Below are 14944 nucleotides of genomic sequence, written 5' to 3'. Positions count from 1 at the left end.
CGGACAGGGGTACCCTCCAGAAGACGTACCCAAAGCCACTACCACGCCTTGGCTACTACCACCCAGCACTTAACCTTGCACCCAAACCCAAGCAGTACGCGCAAACACGGCCCCCTTCCCCACCCTTGTCGCTGCTTCAAGGTGCGACTTCTTACGCCATCAAATCATTCCCAGCACAAAAGAGGTTTACCCGAACAATAATGATGAATAGGTAGAGCTCCAAGTCCAGAAACAATCGCCTCGGAGTAATCTCCTGAAAGGCAACTCGATGCCATGATTGGATCAAGCTTGGAAGAAACAATGTGCATTTACTTTTTGGCTTGAAACAAACTTTAGATCAGCTAAGGGCAGAGCACGAGTGAGTATTCGTATACCTATGCTCGGGACAAGTACCTCCATGGCCAGCACACGCATCGACCATCTTGTTGGTAAGGGCGGCAAGGGCACAAGGGCTTCGCAGGGGAAAGGGTCTGCGGGAAACAGCTACCAGTACGAGTGCTTTCAGTATCTACGAGTACCCGGTGTTCATTGCCTCAATAATGAAAAGAACTTCTCGTTCCTTGGCCAAGCCGCCATTCATGCCCTTTTATCCTCAATTTTCATGTGCAGCGTACGGTATTGCTTGGGGCAGGCTCCGTGGCCGCATATCACTTGCACAAAAATGGCGTGGACGAGGCAAGACAGGGGGTGGATGGAGGCAAACAAATCGAGTATTGGCGGAGATGAACGGAAAACGCCTCCCAAACAAAGGAAAAAGCAGGGTGGCCCAGCGGCCGAGGGAAACTGCCACGGACGAGGTTGAGAGCCACTAGGCAGGGATTAGCCTGCTAAGAGCTCGACGAGCCCAAAGCCCAGCCGGAATCAACCATTTGCCATTTGTTCGTTGCGACCGAGTCAGGCGATGACGCCGGGCTTCCCCTAGGCTGACCATCTGGATTCTGAACAAGTATCGAACTCGTCACCAACGACCTCGAACCCCCTCGGTTGCTGGAGGTGCGCGTATCCTCGTACATCATGTACCGAGTATTAGTATTGCTAACCCAGCAGATATCTCAGTCATAAACCGCAGCGATGTTGACAAAATCAACCCCCTCTCGGCCAGGAGCACCCCGCCAAACCCATTCCACCTTCTTGGAATATCCAAGTTACTCGTACAGTCCAAAGTACCCCGTAGGGACTTTCGGAGCGTCCCTCTCGCTCATCTTCCAAACTGCCTTGTTTGGGCTTGGTCAGGCGCTGACCGCGCCTCACCAGCCCTTCGCTTCAGGCGCCACTCGGCGCTCTTGTCCGGCGACGCGGCACTATTAGGCGTCAAGGCTGTTACCGAACCCTGAACAGGTCGGTGCTGAGATTGTAGGTGCCAAATCCGGCCCATTGGGTTCGCGGTGACTGCCTTGGACACAACCTTATACCAAGCCCAGAGACACGATGGGTGGGAAAGCTGCAAGACAAAGTTCGGGAGCGATTCGGTGGGATCTTGTCTGAGTGGATTCCGAAATACCAATGCCATAATATTGCTTCTCTCACCAATCACTCGTCTCGATCCTCACGGCTACTCGGAGCCTTTTGCCCCCTTCAGGGTGGGATTCCAAGAGGATGCTTGATGCTAGACGCATCATTGCCAGAAAAAGTGGCCAGGTCAGAGTTGTCCGCGGCCAGTCACGATTTGCCAGCCGACAAAGGCAGACAAAGCGCCGGCGACTCCTTGTGAATGTGAAAATTTCCCCCGAAGCTGTTCCGCATGGTTCATGGAAGGACAGGTCGGCCTCGATGCAACCTCAAATTTTAACCCAGCCATGGCCCTAGGACTCTAGAATTCTGGGTTTCTGACCATTCCAGAACTACGGCGTCTTAATTATTTTCTTCTTGTTCGTTGCGTTGACCCGGACAAGCCCCTTATTAGCTCAGCCAGGCTGGCTGGTCGTTGAAGACCGCTTTGAAACTCTTGCTTGCAAGCCTTGCCTACGATTTTGGCCCCCATTTGTGCACTACTCCGTTGTATATGGATGGCACTGACTGTGTCACAGAATAGAACTCAAGACGCTGGCTGTGGGTTCTTCTTGTCAGCAATATTTGAAGCTGGACAGAACAAATCAAGCACGGTCTCGTGCCACAGCTCATATTCCTTGGAAGGTTACGGGCCATGCTGACCACACAGAACCAGTGTCATTTTCATGTGGTAAAGCCTTGGACCGAATACATGAGCGATGCATTATTTTGTCGCGTCGGAAGAAGGCGGCTCTCCGACCGACTTGCATCAGCTTGAAGAACTATTACAGACCATTTGCCACGCTGACGGCAGAAGCTATGGCTACAAGAAATCAAAAAGAAGTAGCACTCCGAGTACTCTACAGAGAAGGATTGTGTAGGACTCGACCCCTTGTCACATTTGCATCCGAAGCTTAGAGTGTCTCGCCATGTCAGAACTCATGGCCAGGTGTGACTTGACTCCTTTTGTTCTGCCTGTGTTTTCCTGTGATCTGTCATTCTGCCTACCAGAAATTGCAAGAAGTGGATGCTAGAGGGTTCCTTGGTTCGACAATGATGGACGACTTTCAGGGATTCTCAGTCTGTGCCCTCCAACAAGCAGGCAAAGATCTGCCATGGTTGCCACTCGGTCATTGCTCGCCTCGCCCTTGATTCGACGACTGTGCTCTTTGGGTTTGCTCGGAAAAATCCAACACTCTGACCTCAACTTGGACGGATGCTTGCACCCAGAACCAGATATCTTCGGGTTTATAGAATTCGACCCAGGGCAGGCTTGTGCTACGAATTCTACTTGTACTCGCAGGAAAAGCCGTTAAGATGGACAGCTATATCCACCTTTGTGAGCTCCGCAGTCCACGTGGTGAAGGGCGCACAACTGCAAACCCCCTTCCCAGCCATGACCCGCTTCAATCATGACGTCGTGAAATGCCCCGGACAAGGTGGTTGTCGATATATGAGCACCGAGTATTCCCTGCAAACAAAATCTTGCCAGGCGACAGTGGATTCGTAAGAAGAGGTCATGGGATCATGATTTCATATATCAAGCTTGCGAGCGTATTATTGCTCCTAGTATTGATATAGTCTGGCCGTCTCACTGCGGCGGGAATAGTCAGTTAATCATCTTCACAACTCGGATGTTTTTCTCGCCTGGCTCGACCGCTATCTCGGCTGTCAGCCTTGTCAGGAAATGCATTCTTTAATGTTTACACTGTCATCCGCATCGACATTCACTTGCCAGAAACTGAAAGGCTCCCGTGTCAGTCATCCAAATCCAACTGTTCAGCGGAATACGCGGACGGTCACCGGCCTTATTCCGCTTGTCCGCGCGCAATTGTCCGAGCAGCCAGACCAGGTCAGAAACCCAATGTCGGTACGACGCTGATTTCCTAAACGAACCACTAATTCACCAGGCCCTATCTCGGCCTCGTTGGTTGGCCCGAGTCGGTCTCAAATTTTGTCTTTGGATTGTTGGCAAGCTGGGAAGGAAGTGGTGCTAACCAACCACCCAGCAACTAGATGCCTGCCGAGCTGACCAAGGATTGCTTCTTCCCAGTACGAGTGGTCATGCCACTGTACGTACCGAGTACAAGGGGGAGCGAGGAACTCATGGTTGCATAACTAGCAACCCTGGCGGTATAAGGGATGATAGTCTGCGCTGTTCGGCATGGACCCAACCTGGATCTCCGAGGGGATAAATATTCAACAGAAACGGCGTTGACCAAGGTTTGCCAATTGCAGTTTCCTATGCCATCACAGTAGCCGGTACCGTTCGACCTCAGGTAGAATGCCCAGAAAGCCCTAAACTTCTTTGTTTTTTTCGTTTTCTCATCCAAATGCCCCGTTTAGGCTGTTTCACCGTCGCCTACTGACTCGTTACTCGTGGGCTTATCCCGGACAAATTCACAAGGTGAAACCATTTCACCAAAGAAAGAACCAGGGCAGACAAGAAAAGCAAAGAGCAAGACAAAGGGAGCGTTCAATAGCCCCCTACATCACCCGCCCCCCATTACGAGTCCAGCAAGTGGTGCAAGTTCCTGTTCTCGCTTCAAATAACCGAACACGAACCAGCAGACGGCTAATGCAGCCAACCCAACGGACAATGAAGATCCAAGCCCACTCTTTGCCCACTCTTTGTGCGTATCCATTCTTTCCAGAAGCTGCCGCTGTGTCTTTCTTCGGTACCGACGGAGTAAGGCATCCCCCCCATTTCTCATCTGAAGACGGCCCTTTTCTTATGGAGCCTGCAAGCACCAGGTTGGTGCCCACTGCCCAGTCTACCTAGGTAATTCCTGATCGAGCCACATGCCCACCCCCTTTGACTTGAAGATGACCCTTGTTTGTTCATACCAGGCCACATGATAATCCATCGAGCATCCTGCTCGCAGCTCTTTCTACATTCATTATCCGGTCGGAAATAGCATCCGGGACTCATATGGTAGCCTTCCGAGTTAAAATTCACACTTCGTGGTTGTGTTTTTTTGGGGAGACTTCCTATCGACAATCAAGTACTTTTCTACCTGCAACGTTATCTGTTGCGACTGAATTATGCCCCGCTTGTGGTATGACCGTTGCTGGCGCACCCGCGACTCTGTGCGTCCTGACAGACCGCGGGCTAGAGCGTCTTCCTCCTTGATATACTCTGCTCTCTCCACGCCTGGGTTCAAAACCCTTGTTCGCGACACTTGGGTAGTTATCCTTTGCCTACTCAGCCACCCATCAGCCATTCATGCTTTCGGTAGGATATAAGGTAGGGCAGTATATCGGCGTCGAGACAGGTAAGTACCTAGGTACTCTTTGTGGGCGCCAGGACAGCAGGACGGCGTTTGTTGTACCAGGCCATTGCATCATCAACACCAAAGCTTCTGTTCTCAACAAAGGGTACTCATTTGCATGCTTTCATGGCACCCTCTTTGGTTCCTGGCCTCCATGAAGCTTCCATTGCCAGGTAAATGCTTGGCAGGGTGTTTCCGTCGCCATTGCTATCGTTACGTCATGACTCCAGATACTTGAGCGAGCTGTGTAGATCCATGGATCTGCTTTTTCTGAGATCTGAGGATCTCTGTCAGCTCGCCTAGTTTCTCGATCGAGTGGGGGGGATGCAGGTCTTGACGTCGCTCGTTTTAAGGACTGCCTCCGGCCCTCGGTTTCATCGCTGTTCAACAAGCTGTTTTGGTCTATTTCCCAGGCGCGGCCCCCTTTCCTGTGCCCATTTGGCGCCCGTCAGAAGCTTTACATCCAAGAGTAGTAGATCCTCGACGATGTCCAAGAGAAGCGAGCCAGCTCATCCGGAGCAGAAGCACCCAAGCACTAAGCGGGCCAAAGAGATCGATGCGCACACTCCCTATGAGGAACTGCGGTCTCTCCTTGCCGACCAGGAGTGTCCCAGCGACACCAGGAGGGTGCTGCATTGGTTCCGGAGCAAGGACCTGCGCATCCACGACAATCGAGCATTGAGCGCGGCCTCTCAGTTGGCAAAAGAATCGCATGCTTCTTTGTTGTGCGTGTATGTCAACTGTCCAGCCGAGTTCCGTTGGCATGGCACATCACCGGCCAGAACGGACTTCATCTTTGAAAATCTTGCGCTTATGAAGGCTGAGCTTGAGGCATTGGGCATTCCTTTGGCCTTCTTGGAAGCCAGTGAACGTGACGAGATCGTTCCGACGATTGTTAACTTCGTTCGTGAAAACGACATCTCGCATGTGTATGCAAACTACGAGTATGAAATCGACGAGTTGCGCCGCGACATCCAGGTTTTCAAGGAGGCCACTGCTGGGAACTCCAAGTCCAAGGGATTCCATCTCTCTTTTCATCACGATCAGACGGTAGTGGAGCCAGGCACCGTACTTACAGACAGCGGGAAGGCCATGAAAGTATTCACACCATACCACAGGGCGTGGCTTGCTGAAGTCAAGGCAAATCCAGGTCTTCTCGACACTGTCCCCGCGCCTTCGAAGAATTCCACCGAATCAAAGAAAGAGCTGGATCGGTTCTTTGGCAGTCCTGTTCCCAGCCCACCCCAGGAAAAGCAATTTGCCTCTGATGAGGAAAGGGAACGAATTCGCAAACTCTGGCCCGCAGGTCACGACGCTGCTGTTCAGCGGCTCAATCACTTCCTTGACGACAAGATCGCCGACTATGCGGCCACACGCTCCAATCCAGCAAAGGACTCTACGTCCCGGCTCTCTGCATACTTCAGTGCTGGTGTCCTCTCCATTCGCGAAATCCTCACCTCGGTGAGCAAGCGGAATGACAACTCCACCGATTTCTCCAATCAAGGCTGCGACCCAGGAAGGTCTGGCTGGGTCCGCGAAATCGTCTTCAGGGAGCTGTATCGGCAGACTCTGCTCCAGACCCCTCACACGTCGATGAACCTACCGCAGAATTTGAAATTCGACTTTGTGGACTGGGAAGAAGATGAGGAAGGGTACAAACGCTGGGAAGAGGGCACGTTGGGCGTTCCCTTCGTGGACGCTGGGATGCGACAAATCAAACAGGAGGCGTACATGCACAACCGCCTCCGCATGAACGTCTCGAGCTACTTGTACTGCAATCTGCTCGTCGACTATAGGCGTGGGGAGCGATACTTTGCAGAGACGTTGATCGATTGGGATCTTAGCAACAACACGCAAGGCTGGGAACCCAGCTACACCGTGTTCAACCCTGTCAGCCAGGCCGAGAAGAATGATCCCGAGGGAGAGTACATCCGCAAGTGGATCCCGGAGTTGAAGGATGTCAAGGGAAAGGCCATCTTTGATCCCTATCACCGGTTGGATAAGCAGGAGTTTGAGAAACTGGGGTATCCCAAGCCATACGTCGACTGGCAGAAGACCAAGCAGAGGGCGATCGAAAGATTCAAATCGAATATGAAGGACGCTGATCCTTGAGCAGTACAGCTTGGGATGAAGGCTCTTTCTGTCCTTCCAAGTTTGGGCGCGGAGGCCTTCAAGGAACTATATGATGGGGTGGTTGTCCTTTGTTGACAACATCGCTCGCCAGGGGACCGCAACGTTCATCTGTCTGTGACTGTCCTTGTCTTCACTCCCACTGTCAATAGAGGAATATACCTTACTATAGTAGTAACGATATCATGGCATGTTGTCACCATTATCAACAGCCAACGAGCGAGTTGTCTAGAGCTTCCTCCTGCACGTCTCTTTCCCCTCCAGTTGACAGCTCATATCCAGACTCTACAAAGTCACCCCGGATAGTCTACATCACTTCATGTGGTCTCTCTACGGTCACCGCCTATGCATATGCCATGCTGCTGTGGTAAAGAGAAAGGCGTCTATCCCAGTGAATACATCCATCCTGTGACTTGCCAACGCAGTTGCCGCCTGCCTCTTCACGCTCATCCGACATTCACAGCCGGCAGACTTGCTCCTTAAAGAGAGAGAGAGAGTGAAGGACATCGCCAAGTAACACCGACTTCCACGACATCCACGACGTGCGCGTCGTTATTTATTTTGTTGTTTTGTTTCATCCTCCAAGATGCCCCCCAAGCTGCCACTTATTCTCCGACCAACAACCAAAGTTCTCCGTGAGCAACTCCACCAATTCGAGGCGGCGGCGCAAGCACTCCAGCTCGAGCGAGATTCACTTGAAGACCGACTCAGAGGCGTCCAGGAGAGAATCAACTTTAACGACGACAAAATCCGCGGCATCATGAATGAACTCGACGACAGACTCTTCAAGGAACATCGTTCGCAGAGTCAGCCCGACTTTCAACGCAGAGTCATTGGTGACGACTTTGTCATCGACGGTATCTGCACCAAGATGCACGGCAACCCAAAGTTGAAGAGTGCGATAGAGGCAATTAGCCAGAACCACGGGACAATTGCCGACAACAACCTCCTGCTCATGGCGATATTGACCGAACTGAGTGGCGAACCTTATTACTTTGCTCACAACGTCGCTCTTCGTATCGTGGAGTACAATCAAACCAAAGAACAGCAGCGTCAGAAAGTCCCTGTTCTTCCCAGCTTCACATCTGCCTCACCGGCCCCCGTCAATCCGTACTTACCTGCCGTTGAGGCCACAGCTGCCCAAAGCCCGAGCATCCGAGTAGCCAGAGATGCGTCCGTCGTCTCATTGCTCTCGCCCTCCATCAAGTCCGAGAGTAGCTCTTCCGCCCATCCTTACAATGGTGCCAGTGCTCTGCCAACCCGTGCTGCATCTGCCCTAGCCAGCACTCCTGGCCTATTTTCTTCGCCGGTTGCGACCACTGCAATCCCCCCAGCAGATCGAGGAAGTGTTATCGCACACGGAATGTCAACTCTTCAGAAGAGTTTCCCGGGATTTCTTGAGACATTGAAAAAACCCTCAACGACCCGCATCCCCAAGGCCCCGCCTGCGGCGGCTGATGCTGGTGCTACTGCGGGCGCGAAGCGTGGCAGGGACGATGAAACAACCCCAAGTCCAGGTGCAGTCAAACAAGGCAAGAAGGCCAGACTCGAGAAGGAACCAGGTAAGCCATATCTTTCAAGCCCGATGGACAAGGCTAACTTCAGAGAAGCCATCGCGCATACCTTTGTCATGTTCATGAAACACCTCGAACAACTCCATCAGACCAGCCAGGACATATCCGAAATCCTCAAATGTTCCCGCTGTCACGCCGCCAAGCGCGACGTCCGAGTCCTCAACTGCCTGCATTTGTACTGCCATCGTTGCATCCTTCAGCTCCGAACTGAAGCGCAAAAGGGGGACGCGATCCGGGGCTTTCAGTCATTCTGCGTGAAGCCTGGCTGCGAGCAAGTTGTCAGCGGCAAGACAACCGTGATTGATGGCGAGATCATCGAATTCTTGGAGTGGTACGACAAACAGTCGCCTGCAGTCACATCTCTTCCGGCACAAATCAATGTCCTCAGCTCTGCGGCGGCCAAGTATCCCGAGGACGACGATATCAAGCGCAAGTTGGAACAAACGGAGATGCAGTACGAAGCTCTTCAGGCTAACGCCGGAACGGACATGACCTGCGATCTCATGCAGATTGCGAAGTTGGCGAGGAAGCCTTACTGAACAACGCGAAACAAAATGGAGATGTGGAAATGGGGGCTGGGGAGCCGGGGCACGCTTTAGAGGTGCCGTCGACATCTCGAGCATTGTCAGCATTGTGGCTTGCTTTGGAAAGGAAAGATTGCCGGGCGATGGGGATGGACGATGCTTGCGACGATGCTCGCGACGATGGCGGCGGAGGGAGTCGACCTGTTAGTTGATACTTTGAGCATTTTGTCATTGAGTTATTGGAACGCACGCCAGGCTTGAAGGGCGATTTCTTTTCATCGGGTCCATCTCGGCAGATCGAACAAACGATGGTGGAGACATACGCCCAACCTGCAACAAGAAGGATATGGCGTTGCCAGGCCACTCTTGGTATCCAAACGTGATATCAGAGGCGAGATTCGATGATGGCCTTGTTTTCAGTTCAGAGAGAGGCTCTGAACAAGGGAGGCAGTCGGTTCCGGCACCACTGTCTTCAAAATAACACAAGCAAACCAAAAAAAAAACCACCAAAAAACAAAGAATCTTTGTTCTCTAATCTTGCAAAATCAGACGTTCATATACCCGAGTAATAATAGTAGGTGTATCAAGAGCACAGCACAGTAAAAGCTCACTGTAAGTTTTCTACGACCCGGCTCTGGATAACGGTAACGGTATCGGTAATCGGTAACGATATGTGTATAGCATACCTCGTACTCGACACAGAAACAAAGGCAAAGCCAGCACGCGCAACGTCTCCGATGTCGACTGTACCATTTTATTTCGTCTCGTCGACCCTACCCTTTTTCTAAATGATGTCGTCGAGACTTTTGCAGCCGTCCTATGCCATGCGATACTATGTCCAACCCGAGCTAGATGGACAGTAAGGAAAAACCGCTTGTTTTTGGAGAAGGAGAGGGTTGTGGAAGCTGCCAAAGACGCAAAAGGAGCGAAGAGAGAGGCGAGGGAGAAGTGCAGGGTCCATTTATCTGTTCTGAGCCCCAGGTGGAATGGGTGTTGGTGGTGGTGATACATTATTATATGAGTAGGGGCCATTGCCTGGGTGTTCCACCTCTGCGATGTGTACCTCGTACAGAGGAACCCAACCTCTCCCACTTCTTTCCTCCTGCTCCATCATCCCGAACCCATCATTGAGGGAATTTGGGTCATCGTGGTTCTTCTGGATCTCCCCCCTTTTTTTCCTGTTTTTACCAGCCCTGGCTCCTCATCCTGCGAATCCTGCCCAACTCGCTCCGGAACCCTTCCATGAACAGCTTGCGCCACCTCAAGATGCGGATGTTCTTCCTCCGCTGGCCCCGGCGGACGTGCTTCTCCTGGCTCCGCATGTCGGCCCTGACGCTGTTCTCGTTGCACTTGCGCTCGAGCAGGCGGAAGCCGCGCGTCGGGTCGCCGTAGATGCCGTCCACGGTGCGGCCCAGCGTCGGGCGCAGGCGCAGTGTGATTGGGGGTATTGACGACGAGTAAATGTCTTCGTGCAGGTCGGAGAGGAGTGTCGAGGTCGTGGGAGAGGCGGTGTTGTTCTGGTTGTTGCTCCTCGAAGCGGCGTTCTGGTTGTTCCGCGCTGTGCCCAGTAGTTGGTCCCAGCGCGAGGCGACGGTTTCTGTTGTCCTCTTGGGCTCCGGGGCCCGCGTCTCGCGGATCAGGTCCATTAGCTGATTTCTCATCGGGTTGGGAGACGAGTTGTTGTTGTTGTTGTTGGTTTTTCTGGAGGGTTGGGGTTTCGATGATGCGAGAGGCGAGCTTTGGGATCTAGGAGCTGTAGAGCAGAGCTGTCTTGCTTGTCCTCGCAGTACAGGATTGACGGCATCGTGGATCGTTGACCTCTGGTAGCTCGAGGAGATGAAGAGGTGTGGTGATGATCTTGGGGGAAATAAAGCACAGCGTGCACAAGTCTGCAGAGATTGAGCTGCCTTCATCCTCGCTGATTCTCGAGCAACAGAGTGCACGGAGGTGAAAACATGCACGTCCCGTAGACAGAAAGACTCGAGAAAAGAAGAGTGGGCGGGATGCAGTGTGCGGGTGATGGAATGTGCAGTTAGACACTTCGATTGATAGAAGAGGCTGCAATTTCAAAGCTCGGCGACGCAGAATCGCCAGCCAATCACATTCGGGCTTCTGCGGACCGAGATCCAGCTGCAGACATCGAGTGTCCTTCTTCCCTGTAGGGTTCGAATCAGCCACATACGAGCATCCTAGACACAGGAAGCGTTGATGAGCTGTCAGAGCGTCTCCTTTAATGGTCTACGTCTGCCACGAACACTCAAGCAACTAATCATCCGCACCCTCCGTGCCCCTGCGCCCCGCAGAATGTCCGCAAACGCCAACCTGATCACGCTCTCGTCCCTCAAATACGTCCACCCCACGACGCTGAGTACCCTCCTGCTAGATCCCACAGAGAAGGCCAAGATCGCCATAATAGACGTCCGTGACTCGGACCACATTGGCGGCAACATCAAGGGCAGCACCTGGGTGCCCCTGCACCAACTGGAAGTGAGAATGCCCGAACTAGTACGGACGCTGAAAGACAAGGAAAAAGTCATCTTCCACTGTATGTTGAGTCAACAGAGAGGGCCAAAGGCGGCCTTGGCGTACGCGAGGGCGAAGCAGAGGGCGGACGCTAAAGAGGCCCGTGAGCAGCAGCAGGCACAATCGAAAGAAGAAGAGACGGGAAAAAACAAGGAGGATCAGGACGAGGAGCAGAAGAAGGATTCGGCGACGCCTTCGCAGGAGGTTTGCGTTCTTGAAGGAGGTTTCGGCTCCTGGCAAGCGCGTTTCGGCGAGGACCCCAGACTCACAGCAGATTACCAGCCAGACATCTGGTTCTGAGGGTTGGAATGAGCCTTGTCGAAATGTGTGATTCCTGCCATCCCGCAGTTGGAGAGGGACTCTGTCTCTACAACTGCTCTTCTGGCCTGCAGTGGAAGTCCTCACTGCTTGCGGGGTCGGGAGAGGGGTGCGACAACATCAGACGGTTCATGGCTGCATTTAGCGTGTCGTTGGCCTGATATGGGCCAGTTCCAGGCCGCAAAAGTCGGGCCTTGGGGCCGTGGATGTCAAGATGGTAAAACCCGCAACAAGACGCGGCCAGCATCCACGCAGAGCCATTACTCTTGAAAGTACGGGTCCATCTACGAGAATCATGTTGCTTTTGAAGTTCGTCTGCTATGTGTTGGAAGCGACTGTGTACAATGCGGCGTACTGAGGGCCGCTATGCATTAGAGTAACAATGACTAGATTTGGTACCGTACGCCACCATATTTCCGACCAAAGTAGCTACAGATCATGAACCCAATACGTCGCAGTAAACTCGCTTCATCCAATCCCTGTGGTTACACCCTTTTGCTGGAGGTTTGTTTCAGTTCCATTTCCATGTTTTCGTGATGCTTGTGCTTCACGCGGCACATGGACCGAATGCCCAGGACTGCAAGCCAGAAATTCCCCTGGGGCACATCGGGAGCGAGTTGATATAGCAGATCGCTCTCCCAGGTGATGTTGTTGTAGACGTTCATGATACAGACGACGGTTTCGAGAATCCAAACGATCAAAAAGATAATCCAATACGCTGGACTGGAGGCTTTGCCGCGAAACCGATATGCGACTGCCCAGGTAACCATGCCGATCAGGGCAGTTGGCTGAGAAGTTAGTCGGGGCAAACCTGAACGCGCGGTTGCTGACTTACAGCACAGAGTCTTTGGAATCTACAAGCAAGATTGAGGTAGGCCATCCGGTCTGCGATAGAGTTGCGCGGCGCGGTCGCCATCATCCAGCAAGTTTGCAGGAATGCCATCCTATTTAGGTGCCATCTATCAGACAAAACGAAACACACATCTGGAAGTGTGAGGGAAGATGCGAAAGGACTCACCAATGCATGACAAGAAACGGTGTAATAGTGCCAATGAACGGATGACTTTGTCCTCCTAGGAGAGATCCTACGCATGCTGCAGCGATCTCCAGGCACCATGAGCAGATGGCCAGGAAGTAGAAGATGGTGTATTCTTCGATGCGAGCCAGGGGACCTCCAGTCCTGAAGGGCAAAGCCTGTGGCTCGTCCTCGCAGGGATTATCGATGGGTTTCGCCATCTCGAGATAATCAAGACTGGATATCCGGTCGGCGTGCCCAGGTGCGTTCGGAATCCAGCAACAATGACCGGGAAGTGTCGGAGAGGGAGACAGATGAGGGCAAGACGCAGATGGTCTTCTGGATGATGATGGCGGCTGTCAAAATCCGATACCTTCAGGATAGATGATTTGAAGGCGTTGATGCTGTTCAGAGGACGTGACTTGGACGTCGGTGAGGATGATGGAAGATCCGTGATGATCCGCCCAAAACAAGGCACAGCAGCGTCAGTCGGACAACGCGACCATCCAAGGCTCCCAAGACAGATCTGACGTATCTGGCTGGGCACAAGTGTAAAAGCGGCGAGGTGCTTCGCCAAAACCTCGGCTAATCTAAACCAAATTAGCTGCCACTGCCGCCCATCATTCATCTCTTCAGGTCCTTGGGTCCTTGGGCTTTGTCACCATTGTTTTCCCTTTTGGACAAGCCATTCACGCAAATCTCAAGGGCAATGGCGACCCCTACCAAGACCTTCCCTATATGCGGCGTGGCATATGTGGGACAAATCGAGCACGAGTATATGCACGGCAAGAAACTCTCCGTCTGCGCGAACTGCTTGGCTCTGGGATTCCAGAAGCCTCTGAGGCGATGCCAGGGCTGTTTGTTGGTTGACTACTGCTCCAAAGAGTAATCCTGCGCATATGCTCAAGTGTAAACACACTGACCTCCTGCTAGATGTCAAAAAGCCCACTGGCGCAAGCACAAGTCGTTTTGCAACATGGTCCAGGGTAAAGGAGATCCGAATGCCTACCTCTCATCATACACCCACGACGAAGTTCTGCGACTCGTCATTGATGCCTATCGCTTGAGAGTCGAGACAGACCACCTATCTCGAGACGAGGATCATGGCATCTACTACCCGGGGAAACCCATCGACGGCCTAGTCTGGGCCAAGGGAGACGGTGAGCACCACTTCCTCAAACCCCCGAATATCCTGCTAGGGCTGTTGTTGATTCTGTGCACCATAGCCAGTGATGACTTCCAACGATTTCTCGATTTGGCCGAAGACTCGAAGATCTTACCCAAATGGTGGACGTTTGAGGACCGAATGCAATGTCTTTCCCTGGCTATTGACAAAAATGATCCCGAGTCAATATTTCGCCCAATCAATCAGACCGAGCTCCCTCAAAGGTATGAAGGTGATATGGCGATCCGTTTGGCGCTCGCTATCCTTGCCGAGATGTGTGTCGGATATGATGGCAAGGGACCGGCGAAGGATGATACGTGGTTCCAGGAGTTCCAGGAATTCCTTGACCTTCATCCAGAGGAACGAGCCCGCCTAATCAGAGGGAGTATTGAAATGGTGGACTCGGTGCTGAAAGAACATGGAGAAGAGTTTGCACAAAAGCCGAATTGACCCCTGAAGTCCAGACCAAGCGGCGAGAAGCTCTGAAGGAAGCTGGAATTGCCAGAATACTATGACAGGCCTGCGTTCGAACAACAAACGTGGCCCTGTCCACGCCCATCTTGTGAGGGTGACGAGCATGGTGGGATGCTGGAGCCGTTCTAGTAGAGACCGGGACTACACAACATGATCCTCGATGTGAATCAGAGGGGTTGAGGGAGCTTTGGTGCGATGTGCAAACCTGCACCGAATATCGCGAAAGGAGAGTGTGTGGCTTGAGAGAATGCTGTCTTCGAGCTTCAGGTGAAGTACCCAGAGCAACCTGCTATTGGGGAGTTCCTCACGACACCTTTGTCAGTGGTGAGTTGAGGGCGCATGATGGGTGGGCGAGACTGACTGAGCGTTAGGAAGATCAAGCCTTAGGTTTGGTGGTGTTTTCAAAGATGGATCTGATCGAAGAAGCGTCTGCCAATGCTTCAAGAATGGTCCTCAGTAAA

The 14944-nt window shown here is 52.6% G+C and overlaps 6 protein-coding genes across 6 annotated transcripts; 4 read left to right on the top strand and 2 right to left on the bottom strand.

The window, feature by feature from the left end:
• Positions 1 to 5246: 5246 nt before the first annotated feature.
• Z520_03221 (uncharacterized protein) lies at positions 5247 to 6872 on the top strand (the record flags this gene model as incomplete). The annotated part of the gene is made up of 1 exon (XM_016773734.1): positions 5247 to 6872. The coding sequence occupies one exon, from the start codon at positions 5247 to 5249 to the stop codon at positions 6870 to 6872; it is 1626 nt and encodes a 541-aa protein (XP_016634680.1).
• Positions 6873 to 7476: 604 nt separating this feature from the next.
• On the top strand, positions 7477 to 9003 carry Z520_03220 (uncharacterized protein; the record flags this gene model as incomplete). Its single annotated transcript, XM_016773733.1, has 2 exons — positions 7477 to 8452; positions 8501 to 9003. 2 exons carry the CDS (start codon positions 7477 to 7479, stop codon positions 9001 to 9003), a joined length of 1479 nt encoding a protein of 492 aa, XP_016634679.1.
• A 1169-nt stretch (positions 9004 to 10172) lies between these two features.
• On the bottom strand, positions 10173 to 10901 carry Z520_03219 (uncharacterized protein; the record flags this gene model as incomplete). The annotated part of the gene is made up of 1 exon (XM_016773732.1): positions 10173 to 10901. One exon carries the CDS (start codon positions 10899 to 10901, stop codon positions 10173 to 10175), a length of 729 nt encoding a protein of 242 aa, XP_016634678.1.
• A 391-nt stretch (positions 10902 to 11292) lies between these two features.
• Z520_03218 (uncharacterized protein) lies at positions 11293 to 11811 on the top strand (the record flags this gene model as incomplete). Its single annotated transcript, XM_016773731.1, has 1 exon — positions 11293 to 11811. One exon carries the CDS (start codon positions 11293 to 11295, stop codon positions 11809 to 11811), a length of 519 nt encoding a protein of 172 aa, XP_016634677.1.
• A 503-nt stretch (positions 11812 to 12314) lies between these two features.
• Z520_03217 (uncharacterized protein) lies at positions 12315 to 13065 on the bottom strand (the record flags this gene model as incomplete). The annotated part of the gene is made up of 3 exons (XM_016773730.1): positions 12315 to 12617; positions 12665 to 12773; positions 12848 to 13065. The coding sequence occupies 3 exons, from the start codon at positions 13063 to 13065 to the stop codon at positions 12315 to 12317; spliced, it is 630 nt and encodes a 209-aa protein (XP_016634676.1).
• Positions 13066 to 13553: 488 nt separating this feature from the next.
• Positions 13554 to 14459, top strand: Z520_03216 (uncharacterized protein; the record flags this gene model as incomplete). The annotated part of the gene is made up of 2 exons (XM_016773729.1): positions 13554 to 13729; positions 13778 to 14459. The coding sequence occupies 2 exons, from the start codon at positions 13554 to 13556 to the stop codon at positions 14457 to 14459; spliced, it is 858 nt and encodes a 285-aa protein (XP_016634675.1).
• Between the last annotated feature and the right edge of the window lie 485 nt (positions 14460 to 14944).

The sequence above is a fragment of the Fonsecaea multimorphosa genome (genome assembly GCF_000836435.1).
Source record: "Fonsecaea multimorphosa CBS 102226 unplaced genomic scaffold supercont1.5, whole genome shotgun sequence".
In the NCBI taxonomy this organism is placed as follows: Eukaryota; Fungi; Ascomycota; class Eurotiomycetes; order Chaetothyriales; family Herpotrichiellaceae; genus Fonsecaea; species Fonsecaea multimorphosa.
Note: the sequence above shows the minus strand (reverse complement) of the source record. Positions and strands in the feature narration are given on the sequence as shown.